This window comes from Alexandromys fortis, unplaced genomic scaffold (assembly GCF_014885135.2).
Source record: "Alexandromys fortis isolate MF-2015 unplaced genomic scaffold, M_Fortis_MF-2015_v1.1 scaffold_28, whole genome shotgun sequence".
NCBI lineage: Eukaryota > Metazoa > Chordata > Mammalia > Rodentia > Cricetidae > Alexandromys > Alexandromys fortis.
In genome coordinates this window covers 3,633,599-3,650,436 of record NW_026067901.1, presented here as the reverse complement: position 1 = coordinate 3,650,436, position 16,838 = coordinate 3,633,599, and the positions used below count along the sequence as shown (strand labels likewise).

The following is a 16,838-nucleotide window of genomic DNA, read 5'->3' as shown; positions in this document are numbered from 1 at the left end:
TTTCTGTGAGTTCATATGAGCTTTGCTCATATTGATTTATCGAGCCTTTTTGTTCTTGGGGTCATCCATTCCCTTTGGCTCTTATACTCTTTCCACTTCCTCTTTCATGGGATTCCATGGACTCTGAGAGAAGGAATTTGATGGAGACATCCCATTTAGGTCTGAGTGTTCTGAGCTCTGTTGTCTCTCTCTCTCTCTCTCTCTCTCTCTCTCTCTCTCTCTCTCTCTCTCTTTCTGTCTCTTTCTCCCTGTCTTTCTGAGTGTATGTATGTATAATACCTGGCTGTGGGTCTTTCTTTTCATTCCCATCTATGGCAGGAGGAAGCTTATCTGATGATTCCTGAACAGGACACTGATCTATGTGCATAGCAGAATATCATTAGGAGTCATTTTATCACTATTTTTTAAAGACCAGTAGTATGCGGTTTTCTGTAAGTCCCTGTGCTGTGTAGTCTCTAGCTCTTGGTCACACAAGCAGTGTCGGATATGATTCCATTGTGTGGCCTTAAGTCCACATAAGGTTATTGGTGGTTTTATGCCTGAATAAACCCCATTATGTGATTATACCACATTGTTCTTATTCAGTCATCCAATGAAGACTTAATGTTGCAAAAGAGTTGCATGTTTCTCTGCAGTGTATTGAGCTAAAATTTTTCAGATATGTACCCAAGAGTGATGGTGTTCCTAGTATTGGTTTTTTTTTTGAGGATCCACCATAATATATTTATATATATTAGCTTTGTGTAAGAGCTTCCTTTCTCCCTCAAAGTGTCCAATTTGTTATCTGATTTCTTAGTAATAATGATTCAGACTGGGGAGAGATGGCGCTGAAAGTTCATTTACTTTGGACTTCCCTGTAAAATAATATTGTTCAACATTTCCCAAAAGACCATTGGCCATTTGTTCTGTGTCTACTGAGAATCATGGGTTTATTTCATAATCCATGTACTGGATTGTTTGGGTTGCTTGTCTTTAGTCCCTTGAGGCCATTTTAAAAAATATTTTCTAACTATTAATCCTTTGTCAGATATAGCTACAAAGATACTTTCCCATTCTGTAGGTTGTCAGTTAATTCAGTGAATCATTTCCTTTTCTATGCAGAAGTTCTTAATTTCACAGAGTTCAATTTGTCAGTACTTAGTTTAATTTCCTAAACTTCTGGAATCCTCTTCAGAGAGTCCTAGTCTGTGCTCAAATATTGAAATGTTTTTCTTTTCATTTTCCTATAGTAGTTTCAGAGTTTCAGGTCTTACATTAGGGTCTATTTTGAATTGTGTTTAGGGTGAGAGATAAGAATCTGATTTTATTCCTGTATGTATTTTATACAAGGTTTTATTGATACCAGTTTTTATTTATGTTTTTACTTTTATGTTTATATCAGTTTCCACACAGTATTTGTTGAAGAGGCTGTCATGCACAGTTTTGGCATCTTTGTCAAAAATTAGGTGACTGTAGCTGCATGGGTTTATTTTGGGTCCTTTATTCTATTACATTCATCTATGTGTCTGTTTTTTCACCAGTACCATGCTATTTCATTCACTCTGGCTCTGTTGTATAATTAGAAGTCAGACATTATGATGCCTCCATTGGTTTTCCATTTTCTAAGGATTTATTTGGATATTTTGTATCTTCTTCATTTCTTGCTTAAATTTCTCTCCTTCCATACTTTGTCTTTGCTTTTAGTATGTTTGTTGATACTGAATATCATATAACACATGCTTGCCTAAAGTTTATTATGTGGCCAAGGATGACCTGTAACTTCTGACTCTCCAGCTTTTACCTTCCAAGTGTGGGCATTCCAGTCATGCATGTGACATTGTGTCTATATTATGATTTACTGGAAACTGAACCCAGGACTTGATGCATGCTAGGTAGGCACTCTACCTGCTGAAACATATTTCTAGTCTTTGTATCCTTTGTGTTTCTTTTCTTGACTTATTGTTCCAGTGCTGAAGTCCACTTTACATTGGATAAGAGTGGCAGAAATGTTGTCTCCTTCCTGATTTTGTGGAACTGCTCTACATTTTTTCCTGTTTGGTATAGTGTTGGCTATAGGGTTTTTGTATGTTTTCTTTATTTTGCTGAGATGAGCTTCTTTTTAGTTAGTTCAGGATTTTTATCATAAGGAATGTTAGACTTTATCAAAGACCTTCTCAGCTTTAGCAGTCTAATCCCTGGTTTCTGTGGTAGAGACTATATATGTGATATATGACATTTACTAACTTTATTTGTTGGCCCATCTCTGCATCTCTAGAGTGAAGCCAACTTGGTTATTGTGAATTGGGTATGCCAGCATTTTATTGTGAATTTTTGCACCCACATTTATCAGAGATGTTTGGCTATAGCTTTCTTTTGTTTCTGATGTAGCTTTGTCAGGTTTGGGTACCAGAGTCATAATAGCTCCTTGAATTTTCATTTTTGAGTTTCAATGTACTGATGAACTGGAGACAGGAGATACAACTGAGTTGTAAAATACTTGCCTATCAGGGCAACACTCTATGCTCTGTTCCCATGCTGGGGAGAAACATTTTAGGACACAAAGAGGCAGATTTATCTCAGCACTGCATAGTAGTAGTTGGCGATTTCAATGGCCCATTCTTACCAATAGAAAGGTCATTCACACCCCAACCCACACACCAAAATAGACTATATGATATAATGAATTGGATTCACCAGGCATCTATAGGTTGTTATACCCCCAAAACTACATAATACACATCCTTCTTGGCCACCCAATGGAACACTCTTTAAAATACACCATTTCAGTACACAAAGTGAGTCTAGCAAATATAAGAATAGTAATTTATTAATTATTTGTGATCTCCATGGCCCTAAATTAGAAATTCATTTTTAGCATGGATGCCCCTGGGAAGAAGAAATAGACAAGAACTTTTGAGAAAATTGGGAGTATGAGGTGGAGAAGGGAGGGCAAAATGGATGAGGGAGGGAAGAAGGGAAAAAGATAGAGAACAAGAGGGAACGGGATGACTGAGTTGGGGGAAGGACAGAGAGAAAGAGCATAGAAAGAGATATCTTGATTGAGCGAGCCATGATGGGGCTAACAAGAAACCTGACACTAGGTAAATTCTCAGGAATCCACAAAAAATAACCCCAGCCAAGACCCTAAGCAATAGCAGAGAGGGTATCTGAGTTTGCCTTCCCCTGTAATTAGATTGATGTCTCCCTTAATTGTCATCACAGAACCTTCATCCAGCAAATGATGGAATTAGATGCAGAGATCCACAGCTGATGCAGAGATCCGCTAGCTCACTCCCAGAGTCCAATTGAAGAGAGGGAGGAGCAATAATATGAGTGGAGGGGTCAAGATCATGATAGGGATACCCACCGAGTAGCTGAACTGAGCTATATGGAGCTCAATGACTCTAGATTGATAGCGAGGAACCTGCATAGGACCAAACTAAGCCCTCTAAATGTGCATGACAGTTGTGTAGGGCTGGGGCAGTCTGTGGGGCTACTGAGAGTGTAACCAGGATTTATTCCTAGTGCTTGAACTGGCTTTTTGGAGACCCATTTCTTGGATGGATACCTTTCTCAGTCTGGATATAGGGTGGAGAAACTTGGTCCTGTCTCAAAGTTATGTGCCATACTTTGTTGAGTCCCCATGGGAAATCTCACCCTCTCTGAGGAGTGGATGGGGGTGGGATGGGTGAAAGGTGGGAGGAATGGGAGGAGGGGAGGGAGAGGGAACTGGGATTGGTATGTAAAATAAGAAAAGTTTGTTTTTAAAATTAAATGAAACTACAATAAATAAATAAGTGAAACAAAGAAATCAGTATTTAAAAATATAAAAGATATATAAACTCATGGAGACAGAACACGCTATGAGATGATGACTAGGTCATCAAAGATTTTAGGAGGGAATTTCAACAAGTTCATAGTAGAACCTATGGAATACAAAGAAGCAAATCTAAGGGAAAGTTCATAGCTATAAACACCTACATCAAAATATTCAAGGGAATTAAATTATGGCATTTCTCAGGGCCCTATGAAAACAAGAATAAACCAACCCCAAATTACTAGATGGAATAGAATAATAAAGATCAGGGAAGAAATCAGTGAAATTGGAATGAAAAGAACATATACAGAGAATTCTTGCAACAAAGATTTGGTTCTTTGAAAACTAATAGAATGACAAGCTGCAGGACGAAAGAACAAAAGAGAAGATCAGAATTGATAATTTTAAAAGTAAAAAGGAAGACATTATATTAGTTCTCAATGAGGCTCAGAAAGACTTCTGGGATATACTTAGAAGAGCTACATTCCAAGAATAAAAATGTCTAAAATAAATGGAAAATATACAGACATGTGTGACCTTTGAAAGTTAAGCCAAGAACATATAAGCAGGGAGTGGAGTGATGGCTCCATCATTAGGAGCCCAGGTCCTCTTCCATGGGACCAGATTTTATACCAGCACCCATACTAGTTCTGTTAAAATACCATTTATTTAGATAGATTTATACAAAGCAAAATAAAGACTTTGCAAATAAATAGGCATTTTAGGATTATAGATGGTTAACATATATTGAAGGCATAAACTTTTTAAATTTGTAGATATCACAGTTTCAAAACTTATAAAGAATAGATTCAGTGGTGATTATGATATTAAAGAAAACAAACACTGAAAATTAACGATATAAGCCTCCAATATTTAAAACTTAAAAAAAAGAGCTGGGATTAGAGCTTAGGAGGTTCCCCTAGCATGTGCCGATGGCAAGAGAAAGATGAAAGGAAATACAGAGAAAGATAAATCAGGAAAAAGAAGCAGGAAATCAGTCAAAAAGAGTGGAAAACAAGATGATGTGATCAGAAATTAATAGGATAAAAAGAAGCTCACTACAGAGAGGATTAAAACCATCGAAGACTTATTTGTTGAAAAATCAAATAAAACTCAAAATGTATTTATAAGATTCAGATTTTAAGAAAAACTCCAATCCACATAAAAATGAAACTTTAATTTAGCCATAGATATGAAGAGAGATCAAGGTTGTAACCATTTGGTTCAGTGCAGCCAAATCGGAGAGAAACTGGAATGAAGAATAAGAGGAGGTGCAGGGTAATTTGTATTGCTTTTACTTAAGTGTGAATGTGCTGTCTGTAAGTGAGCAATGCACTTGATTGCACTTTGCTTGTGAGCACAGCTGTGTAGAGCAAAACCACAGTGACCAAAAAGGAAGTGAGGATGTGAAATGCACTCTTCAGAATGGTTATGTCTTGGGTTCATACGGGAAAGTTTGGGGAAAAGGACACGAAGGAGTTTGTTTTGTGGCCTCGTATTCTTTGGTAAGTGGTAGAAACAGGCTTTCTCTCCATTTTAATTCTTGGCTGTAATGTATACTTACCTATATTTTAAGCAATCCTTGTGATCACCATCCTGCATAATGTCTGACTCTATGATCCTGCTGCAAGATGGTCAATAAGAGAGTGGCAGGATTCATAGCCCAGGCTATGACAACTCTTTAGACTAGCCTTTAGACTAGAATGCTTTGAACATCACATATAGAAAACAGTGGAGAGGTTAGGTTTTTAACATGGGATTAGTTATCAATCTGAGATATTTTGCTCTTCTGTGACCAAGGGCTTCTTTGTGGATATTGGTTTTTATAATGGGATATCTGAAATATCCATTATTTCTCTTCCTGTAATTTCTCCACTTATATACACAGTTACAAAGTCATCATGTTGTGTATTACACTATCTATGTTAGCAAAGCGGATCAGGTATGCATATAGTAACCTAACTCTTTCTTTCATCCAACAGTGAAAAAATAAATGCCCAACTATGTACTGTTGGGCCATTGTTGTTTCACAGTATAGTCAACAATGAGAAACAGCATGTCCAAGGATGGAGTCAGTGTTTTTGTCTGTGGCTTCTTGCTCAGGAACTAGTAATCATTCTCCTTTGCCCTATTTATTGCAAATTATAATTCACTGTGGTAGGAAGCAAATTGTACCATATCATATTTATTTTTGAAACTCTGCACAACTTGCACAGGAAGGGATTTTTTTTTGATTATGTTTATTTCTGTTTTCCAGCAATTCAGGTGTCTTTCTCCAAATGATTCGATATTCTGATGTGTGCCCAATTTTTTACTTAATAATAAAACAGTCCAGGACTCATTGTAAATCAGTAGGGATTCAGCAATACGGTGCAATACATCACCAAGGTAGCATAGGCTATCATTGGAGATAATAAGCAAGCACATTAATATTCATGCCTTGTGAAATCCTCGCCATGTTTCTGAAAAGCTGGAGCATGCATTCCAGGTTTAATGTTCACCAATAGATGTTTGCCAAAGAGTTTTTAGATATTTCTTGTGGTAATTCATTCATGGCATCAGTGTACATGGGGGAGACTTCCATCCATGGTTTCTAGTTACTTAATTGTGTACTCAGCTGATGTTTCTCAGTGAATACCCATAATCCTTTCTGCTTAGACCTTAGGCCTTGGGTCTCTCTTTGTCTCAACTGGAGATGCTGCTGAGTAAGGCTTATAATGTATGTCCTTGTGAATGAGATGAAGTTAGGGAGGCACACAATACACACACACACACACATTTGTGTTGTTCTGCAGAATGCATAATTTCCCTAGAGCCTAAGAAATTCAAGTTAGACATTGCAACATAACATGACCTAAGTTAGGCCCCTGTGGAAGCAATACTGTGCTCCCATGGATGTGGAGATGCCAACAAAACAAAGCCATTCAGCACAGGGGTGCGCAGACTGAACACTTACAGTGTCAGAGACCACAGTTTGCTATAACCCCCACTCTGCTTCCTAGAGCTGGTACCTAAAAATACCACAAATATGGCATACAGAAGTGTATTACAGTTATCTTTAAATATATGACTAGTGAAAGACAGGGCGATATATAGTCAAGGTTCCAAAGAAGTAGAATCTTTGTCAACTGAAAAAAACTAACGCAAACATGATTTAAAGTGAAAGAGATAATAATTCTAAATTGCAGAATTGATTACAGTATCCAAAAAGTGCAATGTGTGTGTGTGTGTGTGTGTGTGTAGCTGTCCAAGGTTTCAGAGTTAGGTGAGATGGAAGATCAAGCCATAGGTGGTAAACCCAGAAATGAAATGTTAAAGAGCAAAGACTGGGGCTGACAAGAAAACTTAGTGGGTCAAGCACCTTCCATTCAATTCTGATAACCTGAGCTCAGAACATAGAGAAATGTTCAGAAGAGAATCATCACAATAGAATTGTCCTCTGATGTGACTTCCCCTCATTTCACACCCCCTTAACCCCACACTCACACCCACCCATACCCACACCCACTCACTCCCCCCCCACACAGTTGGAGATTAAAATAGAGAGAGCTGGGAATAGAGCAAAATAGAGTATCAAAGGACAAAAGTGGACTCCTATAGTTGTGAATCACACCCTGCCAAATACACAGTATGGATCATAGTTGGATGAGCAACACTGAAAACTGAAGAGAGAAGACCCCAAAGACAGAGAACTAGCATGTTTGTAGTTGTTTCCCTAAAGGATAGGAGCGAATAGAGCACAGAAGGAAAGTAGACGTTACAGACATGATCCCCAAAGATCTAACAGAGCACAGCAGCTCTTAATACACCTTGAAAAAAATCTTCACACTCAAAATACAAAAGAAAGCATTTGAGCAAACAAGCGACACGAATAATTTAGCAGGAAAGATGAAAACAGTAATACCAGTTTCCTTTTCCTCTTTCTTTTTGGTGTACCTTAATAATGACCCAATAGTGAAGCAATTGATGTCTTCCATTCCTAAAGACAATTCTGTGGCCCAGTTTTTCTTTCAGTCTCAAGAAAATAAACATACTTGGAAGAATGATGCAGGAGGATCATGCATTTGATGCCAATATGGGCTATAGGGCATATTAATATTCCAGGCCAGCCTAAGAGCTGCATACTGAGACTCTGCCTCATAAAAATATCCTAATACAAAGAAAAAAAAATAAGTGGGGAGAAAGACAGTAAACGGGTTGGTTGTGGGCAAGGTTTATGATTGAGTCTTTGTGAAATCCCTCTTATAGGAGTACTCTAAGTAGTTCAGCCACTGCAAGCAGTAGACAGACTTGAGATAAACGACAGTGAAGTCTTGTTGAGCTTGCTCACTTGTGGGTCAATGTGAAAGGAATGCAGAGTATAGAAAATTCCTAACGATATGGAAATGATGTTTGGGACAGAATAATAGTTTTTATTTTTCACCCTTTATGGCTAAGGGAAGATGATGCAATTTAATGATGATAATAGAGACATTAAATACTCAAAGAGTGAGGAAGTAAGACAAGTAAGATGGTTGTGAAGATGCAGAGCGAGGGAAAAGCTGTAATTTCCACGGATACCTTGTAAGCTCAGAGACGGTCAATGAGGAATTGAGCTTTTTTGGGAGAAAGGGCTTTGCCTTGACCCAAGAGTTAGTACAGCATTGAGAAGGTCAGATTGGAACCAAGGCTGGCAACTGTTGTGTGCACCAACACATTGGGCGTGACCAAACTCTATCGTTGCATCTCACTGACGTTTGTCTCTCTGTGAGATTAAAGTGGAAAGTATGAAGCAGCCATGACAATTATTAAGCAAAGTACTCCCAACGGCTTATACCTCACTGAGTTCTGCAGCAAGCATGGTACGTGCATGGTATCATCGCTGTTTCTGCCATCACTAGAGCATCTTATCAAAGGTGCTACCTTCTGTCCACATAAGACAGATTGTTTCTACAACCATTTGCTTGTATGCTTTGTATGTTTTCCCCTCCCAGACTGTACAATACACACGTCCTAAAGTGACTTACATTCTCCTGAGAGACAATTCATGATAAAGTTCTGTGTAAGTGTCATATGGTGAGCTTCTGTGTCCTGTGCTGAGACATGGCTCATAGGAAAGGGAAGAGGAGCATTATGAGACCCACACAGCTTAGAGAATCAGACCTGCATTTTCACATTCTACTGTCTGATTGGGAGAGAAACATCAGCAGTCATGCACTGCATTTTTGCCACCCGTTCATGTATCCTATTCCACCACACACAGCATTGTACTGTGTTCCCACCACACTGCGCTCTCCACATCCCCTCCACTCTCTCTTTCCTGCATCTTTCCCAATAAAGACTGCCCTTGACCAGCACCAGAAATAAATCTGATTTCTCTAATGTAGGAGGTAATTGGATTTTTTTTACTTATTGAATGCATCCCTTTAATGATTGTCCCAGTAACTGCCAATTTAGCTGTAAGTGACCTCTCATCGATCAGGTGATATGTCTTAAAATAAAGAGCAGGAACTGGAGTGAAAAAGACCAGCTGTGTGACATCTAATTGTTTCTGAGCCCCCATATTATCATTTTACTGAGAAAATGCTTTGTCTTTGGATGTGGTTTTTGTAAAACAAGCTGTACAATAATTGGCTATCTAGCTGCAGATGACTGTTCTCTAGGAAATATGATAAGTATTTCTCAGAAATTGCTCTGGAGCAAAAAAAATGAAAATTGAATAAAAAACAGCCAGTAATCATTTTATTACACGAAAATTCCTATTATCCAAGAACAGAAGACATATGAATGAAACAAAGTAATAAAATGTTTTTCTTTAATCTGGTCAAACATGAAATAAAACATTGATGTTTTATAAATACTCAACATAAGTCTTGTTCTCCAAAACAGTGATGAAGGGATATGGCTGAAATTGTCATTGCAGCTCTTTCTTAAGGAAGTTCTCATTTGAGATTGTGTGTCTGAATATAGGGGATTTAAATTCCTTTATTTTGCCTACTTTTTGTGACAACACAATTCTTCCGTTGCATACTTTTTATCTGTCTTTACCCTTTGAGCATGTCAATAAATACCTTGAATCTTTTTTTGAAGGAAATAATCTTGGTCATCACTGTTAGTGAAAAAATAAAAATTTGTATTTGTGAAGGGTCAGAACAAAACGAAGCAGTTGATAAAATATTCAGGTTATTAGCTCCCTTTCAAAAGCAGCAAGGACTGGAGAGATGGATTGGTGGTTAAGAGCGCTGGCTGTTCTTCCAGATATCCCCAACACTGGTGTTGAGTGGCTCACAAGTGCCTGGAACTCTCACTTTAGTGAATCTGTTGCCTTTTTGTCCTCTGTGACACACAGACACCTACACACACACACATACCTGCAAGCCTGCACACACCTGCACACCTGAACAAACACTGCACACATGCACACTCAGCTGCATACATGCTGCACACACATAAAAAGACAAAGAAAGTAAATAAAATACATATCTGTCCTTTTTGAATTATCACTATGAATTGCCCCACATGTACCAACAAAAGGAGAGAGAGTTTGAGGAACTGAGACTGTCCCACAGTTCTTCACTTCTTCCCACACCCTCTTCTACCATGATTCCTCAGTATTGGAGGGGGTGATCGAGGTGTCCCATTTGTAGCTTAACATTTAGCTGCCTCTTGTTGTCATCTTTTTGGTTATGAGTCTATGAAGTTACCGCTGCACAGAGAAGCTTGTCTGACCAAAACAGATAGCACAGGAGTATTTCTTAGTGGGTAATTCAACTTCTCCTTTACACAATGCATTATTCTCTATTCCATATCGTATCTCTTAATTTTGAGTCTACATTGTGTGTGCTGGCAAGGAATATGTACATTTGACATAAGCTGAAGTCATCTGAGAGGATGGAATCTCAATTAAAAAGATGCCTCCATAAGATGGCACTGTAGACAAGACTGTAGGATTTTTTTCTTAATTAGTGATTGGTGGGGGAGGGCCCAGCTTATTTTGGGCATTGCCATCCCTGGGCTGGTGGTCCTGGTTCTATAAAAAAGCAGACTGAGCAAACCATGTGGAGCAAGCCAATGAGCAGCACCCCTCCGTTACCTCTGCATCAGCTCCTGCCTCCAAATTCCTGCTCTGCTTGAGTTCCTGTCTTGACTTCCTTTGATGATGAGCAGTGATATGGAAGAGTAAGCCAAACAAACCTTTCCCTCCCAAAGCTGCTTTTGTCGTGATGTTTCATCACAGGAGGAGTAATCTTGACTAAGACATTGTGTGTTTGAATTTCAGCATTATCAGCTAAAATCAAAACTAGTAGAATGATGTCTGTCTGATGGAAAATAAAATTTCTGGAAAAAGAAGAGGTTTCATATCCATATGTATGTGTGCATATAAAATCATATTTTCCTTTCCAGGAAAAGCATTATCCACACCTATAGGCTTTTTAAATGTTCATATAGTGCGCTATTAATGCCACACTGAACATGTGCAGAAAGCGTTAATATGGCTAATGAGCAATTAACTTTGTCAATGGACCTTTAAAAATAAACACATTTTGCCAGGTTGTGGTGGTGCATGCCTTTAATCCCAGTACTTGGTAGGTGGAGGCAGGTGGATCTCTGTGAGTTCAAGACCAGACTGGTCTACAAAAGCTAACTCCATGATAGCTAGGGCTGTTACACAGAAAAACTGTCTCAAAAAAAAAAATAAATAAAACCCATGTATTTACTAATTCATTTTGTCATTTTTTTTTTTTGTATAAGCATTTTGAACTGCTCTGTGGTGATTGTTAGACATTAGAAAGGACGCAAAGATAAATACTTACTGTAAGGGATATTGAAGGCTGATAGAAAGAAAGGAGAAGTGTGAAAATGGGAACCGAAATGTGGTGTGGTGTGAGAAGGTAAGTCAGTGAGTGTGAGCCCTCTGCACTAGCGCCAACGCTGAGGGCTGAATGAGGCAGCACAGCTGTGCCTGGGCCTCAGGAGAGGGGGCAGAAATAGGAAGGATGCTTGGGGAAGACGCAGAGTTGTAGGTGGGAGGGCGCTGGCTCATCAGACTACACGCCTTGTAATCTGAGAGAAGGGCCGCCCCAGATTTATGGCAGGGAAGGCATGTCCTTTTGCTCATCTCTTATTTATTTACTACTTCAGGGGTGAGTGTGAGTCGGAAAAGCCACAGGCAGCGGAATGGAAAAGGAAGACAAAAAAAAATTGAATAAGGTTTTAGGCAAAATCATTTGGATTTGGGATTTCAAGGTTCTGTTTTTACTCTTATGATTTAGACACACTAAGGAGACATTATTAATCAAAGGTACCATCCTATTAAAGGTGGTATTCAAGTGAGAAGGGAGGGGGCCATGTGATTGAGGAGCACTGTATACCTGTGTAAAATGCAGACAGATAGTATTTGCTAATCATTTTATTGAAACATAGTTCAATTGAAAGAACCCTGTATAATCTTAATTAGCATTTACAAACCAACATCAGTACGTCACACGCTGAGTAACTGCAAACACATGCATCTGGCATGGAAGGTCAAATGCACTCTTACGTTTCTGAGTCGAATGAAGCAAATGCCTCTCATTTGTATCGTCTCGTGTGCTCTGATGTTAAATATGTGCATATTCTGTTCTCAGTAGATTTAAATTTTATGCTTGCATTGAAATCTGAATTTGAGATTTCCTCAAGTGCTGAGCCAGCTCCTCCCTTTTCCAGGTCACCGATATGATGCTCCAGGACAAGCCCTACCCTGATTGGGGGAAATCAGCGAGAGCCTTCTGGAAGAAAGGCAACGTCAGGATCATCCTATTCTGGTAGGAAATTGCCTCAGTTATTTATTTGTTTCTGTATTATTTGTTTTGCCCCATTTATTAAAGCACTTGAGTTGGGTGTGCTTTTCATTAACTGTACAGAATTCTATTAGGAAGGCTCTAGGACCGCACTTAAGTCATTATCCTCTCTTACAGATTTACTGTTCATGAGCTTATTTGTAAAAAACATCATAGACAGCTTATACTGTTTTTTGAAAACCTATTCTCTTTGGATAGATACCTTGCTCAGCCTAGATATAGTAAGGAGGGCCTTGGACTTTCCTCAAAACAATGTGCCTTACCCTCTCTGAGGAGTGAATGGGGGGTGAAAGGGGGTAGGTGGAAAGAATGGAAGGGAGGGAGTGGGAACTGGCCTTCATTTTGATTTGACTATGCTTTGGCTGCTGCATTTGTGGATAGATATTGTTTAAATTTGGTTTTGTAATGGAATATCTTGTTTTCTCCATTGATGGTGATTGAAAGCTTTGCTGAGTATAGTAGTCTTGGCTTTCATCTGTGCTCTCTTAGTGTCTGCATCACATCTGTCCAGGTCCTGGCTTTCATGGTTTCCATTGAGAAGTCAGGTGTAATTCTGATAGTACTATCTTTATATGTTCTTTTACAGCTCTTAATATTCTTTCTTTATTCTGTATGTTTTGCATTATGATTATTATGATGCAACAATGTTGTTTTTTTCTGATCCACTCTATTTGGTGTTTTTTAAGCTTATTGTACCTTCATTAAGATATTCTTCTTTAGGTTGGGAAAGTTTTCTTCAATGATTTTGTTGAATATAGTTTTTGTGTCTTTGAGCTGAAATTCTTCTCCTTCTTCTATCCCTATTATTCTTAAATTTGGTCTTTTCATGATATCCCAGATTTCCTGGATGTTTTGTGTTAAGAATTTGTTGGATTTAATGTTTTCTTTGACCAATTAATCTATTTTCTCTATAGTATCTTCAACCCCTGAGATTCTCTCTTCCATTTCCTGTATTCTGTTTGCATGCCTCTATAGTTCCTATTCATTTACCCAGATTTTCCATAACCAAAGTTCCCTTGGTTTATGTTTTCTTTATTGCCTCTATTTCAGACTTCAAGTCTTGAACTGTTTGCTTCACTTGTTTGATTGTTTTTTTTTTCTTGATTGGTTTTATTGAGTTTCTTTGGGAAATTTATTAATTTCTGTTTGTGTTTTCCTCTATTTTTTTAGGGGAGTTTTTCATTTCCTCTTTAAAGATCTTCATAAAGTTACATTTAAAATTGTTTTCTTTTGCTTTTTCTGGGTTAGGATAATCAAGTCTGCCTGTTGTATGACCACTAAGTTCTGGTGTTACCATGTTGCTTTTTATGTTGTTGGATGAATCTTGCATTGGCGCCTATACCCATCTCTTCCTTCAGTTGATACCAGTAGTGTCTTTGCATCTTATTCCAATCCTTGTGATGGTTGTCTGTAAATTGGGAACTGTTTCTGGGTCTTCTCTGTACTGTAACTGTGTCTCAGGGGTTTTGGAGCAGCCTACCTGCAGGAGATCTTCTGCTGGTTAGCTAGACAAGCCAAAGCAGGCTGGGGAGGGGCCCAGGGTTTTACCCCAGTATGGAGAGCATAGAGAGTAGATTGTCCCACCAGGTAGCTGGTCTCTCACCTCTTGGTCCTCACTGTGTAGTGCCAGGCTGTTCTTCAGTGTTCCACTGAGGTTGCAGAGGGATAGTAGGGTTTGGGAGCAGGGTGGGACTTGTAGGATGGTCAGGCTGAGGGTAATGGATCAGCTTACCTGCAGGGAATTCTCCTCGTGGCTGGCTAGAGAAGCCAAGGCAGGTGGAGGAGCTAGATGTTAGTTTCATTTTACTTTTTAAAAATATGTTTGACAGAAATACATCTTCACATTGGACAGTGCTACAAAATGCTACAAAAATAATGGTAATTATGTACCGGGAGAAAATAAACATTCAATGTAATTCTTTGCAATGTAGCACTGTTGTTAAGTATTGCTAGTGATATGTGGGATTTGGACTCAATTCTCAGCAAGTAAACAAGTGGGTTTATTAATAAGTGAGAAGAATCTGAGTCTGTAGCTGCTTGTTCACACTGCGACTCCATGGGTCAAGCATGGTTTGTGTTTATGGTGCTTTTTATGTAAGCTCCTTATAGAACTTGTTTGGGTATTATATAACAATGTAGCAAACACTTACTGAGGGTGTTCAGCCCCCATGCAGCACCATGGACTGACTTGGTACGCTGTACAGTTGCTCATTTAATCCTGATAACCTTGAATAGTGGGTGCAGTTGTCACAGGTGGTCTCAAGGCCATTAGTCATTATAAATGACCACGCCTAAGAGAACTGATGTGCTTCTTTTCAAGTAATCATCTTCTTCAGCTATTTTACTACATAAGAATTTGAGATTATGGGGATCTTTCTACATCATATAATTCTCTACAATAGTTTGAAGAGTTACAGTTTGAAAGGAAACAGACTCTAATATCAAAGATGTTAGTGTACTGCCTCTCTTAAAACAATCTTCATTTACTATGTATATACAGAGTGCACTGATTTCAGTGATTTCACCAGTGCCAAGTGGTGAAATCAGGGCCAAGTGTTTCAGAGTTCCCCTGCATATAGAGATCTAAAGTCCTTGTTATTCTTGTCATTAGCTATTCTTTCTTTGTATTATTTTGGTTTGGTTTCATGTGTGAGTGCATGGGTGGGGGGAGCATAGGCATGTGAGTGTTGTGTGTACATATGTGTGCTTCTGGAGGCTCGAGGTAATACTGGGGACTTTAGTCAATAGTTCTTAATCTATTCCTTTTTAAGAATTCTTTTATTTGAAAATCTTATTTGTATGCATAATGTTTTGATGGAATCTAGCCTCCAGTCTGTCCCCCAAAAGCACCCTGAACCCTTTCTCTTCCAATTGTATTCTTCCATACAGGAAACTTTACTGAACCCACAGCTCGACAGTTTAGCTGGTCAGCAAATCCTAGGGCTCTTGCCTCCCCATAGCTGGAACTACAGACATGCATCTCTATGTCCTGCTTTTATGTAGGTACTGCATATTGAACTCAGTTGTTTTTGTTTGTTCAGCAAACACTTTACATCTCAGCCACCTCCTTAGCCCCGCCAGGGGTATTTGTAATTACAATTCTTTCAGAGGAATGCATATCTGATTTTTCCTAAATCCTTCCTAAATCATCTTAATATCATTTTCCTTGAAAGTTTTTGCTCAAATCTATATACTGTCTATCTCTTTTATATAAAGACTTCATTTTAGTATAAGTGATGACACACTTCCAATGAATTAATCAAATGCATAGTCAATTGATTTAAAGTAATAATTTAGTTATAGTTATTACCTAAAATACAATCTTATATGTAGACCAAATTAAAATTTAAACTTATTTATTGTTCATTTAAATTATTAATATGTAGTATATTTGAGTGTGGTCTTTCCGTGTAATTCAAAAGTTGTAATTCCAACCACCAAATATCAAACAATGGAAGAAACATTCCACTTTAAGATACTTTTCTATTTTATACATTTTGGTGTGGTTAGATTATCTTAACCATATTATCTTGATATTTTAAGCAAAATCTAATGCAAAGAATTGAACATGGAAATCATATGGGAAGCAAAGAATTTTTCTTTTGTGTTCATACAAGTCATGTAAAGGAACTGAGCTAGAATAAAGGGCATTTGGTTTTCTTCTTAGTTTTAGGAGATAAAATAGAAAAAAATTGATATTTAGGAAACTTGTCATCTCAATAATAAAAGAGAGCATTTGCATGCTTTGTATCATCCACTCAGAAAAAGATGTTTCCTTTTTGTTGAAATATGAGCGGCGGGGCTGCGTCCCCAACACCCCAGCCGCTTGGCTAGCTCATGCCCGAAATAACAACACACAAACTGTATTCATTTAACTGCTTGGCCCATGAACTCTAGCCCTTACAGGCTAATTCTCGCACCTGGACTAGCCCATTTCTAGTAATGTTTGTAAGCACCCCAGGTGCGCTTACCAGGAAGATTCTAGCCTATGTCCATCTTCATCGCGTGTGCCTCAGAGAGCAGAGCTATCGCGTCTACCCGGGAGAGCTGAGCATGGCGTCTCTTCGGGAGCCGAGCAGAGTCTGACCTCACTTCCTCTTCCGCCCAGAATTCTATTCTGTTTACTCCTCCCATCTATGTTCCAAGCCATGAGGCCAAGCAGCTGGTTTATTATAACTTAACCAATGAAATCAACAGATTGATATATGACACTCCCACATCAC

General features: G+C 38.5%; 1 protein-coding gene across 1 annotated transcript in view; it reads left to right on the top strand.

Annotated features, from left to right (window-relative positions):
- Tmem117 (transmembrane protein 117) overlaps nt 1–16,838 on the top strand; it is a 437,541-nt gene that overhangs the window by 269,831 nt on the left and 150,872 nt on the right. Inside the window, exon 5 of the mRNA XM_050130964.1 lies at nt 12,482–12,579. Within this exon, the coding sequence (XP_049986921.1) occupies nt 12,482–12,579 (98 nt within the window). The remainder of the gene's footprint in view (nt 1–12,481; nt 12,580–16,838) is intronic.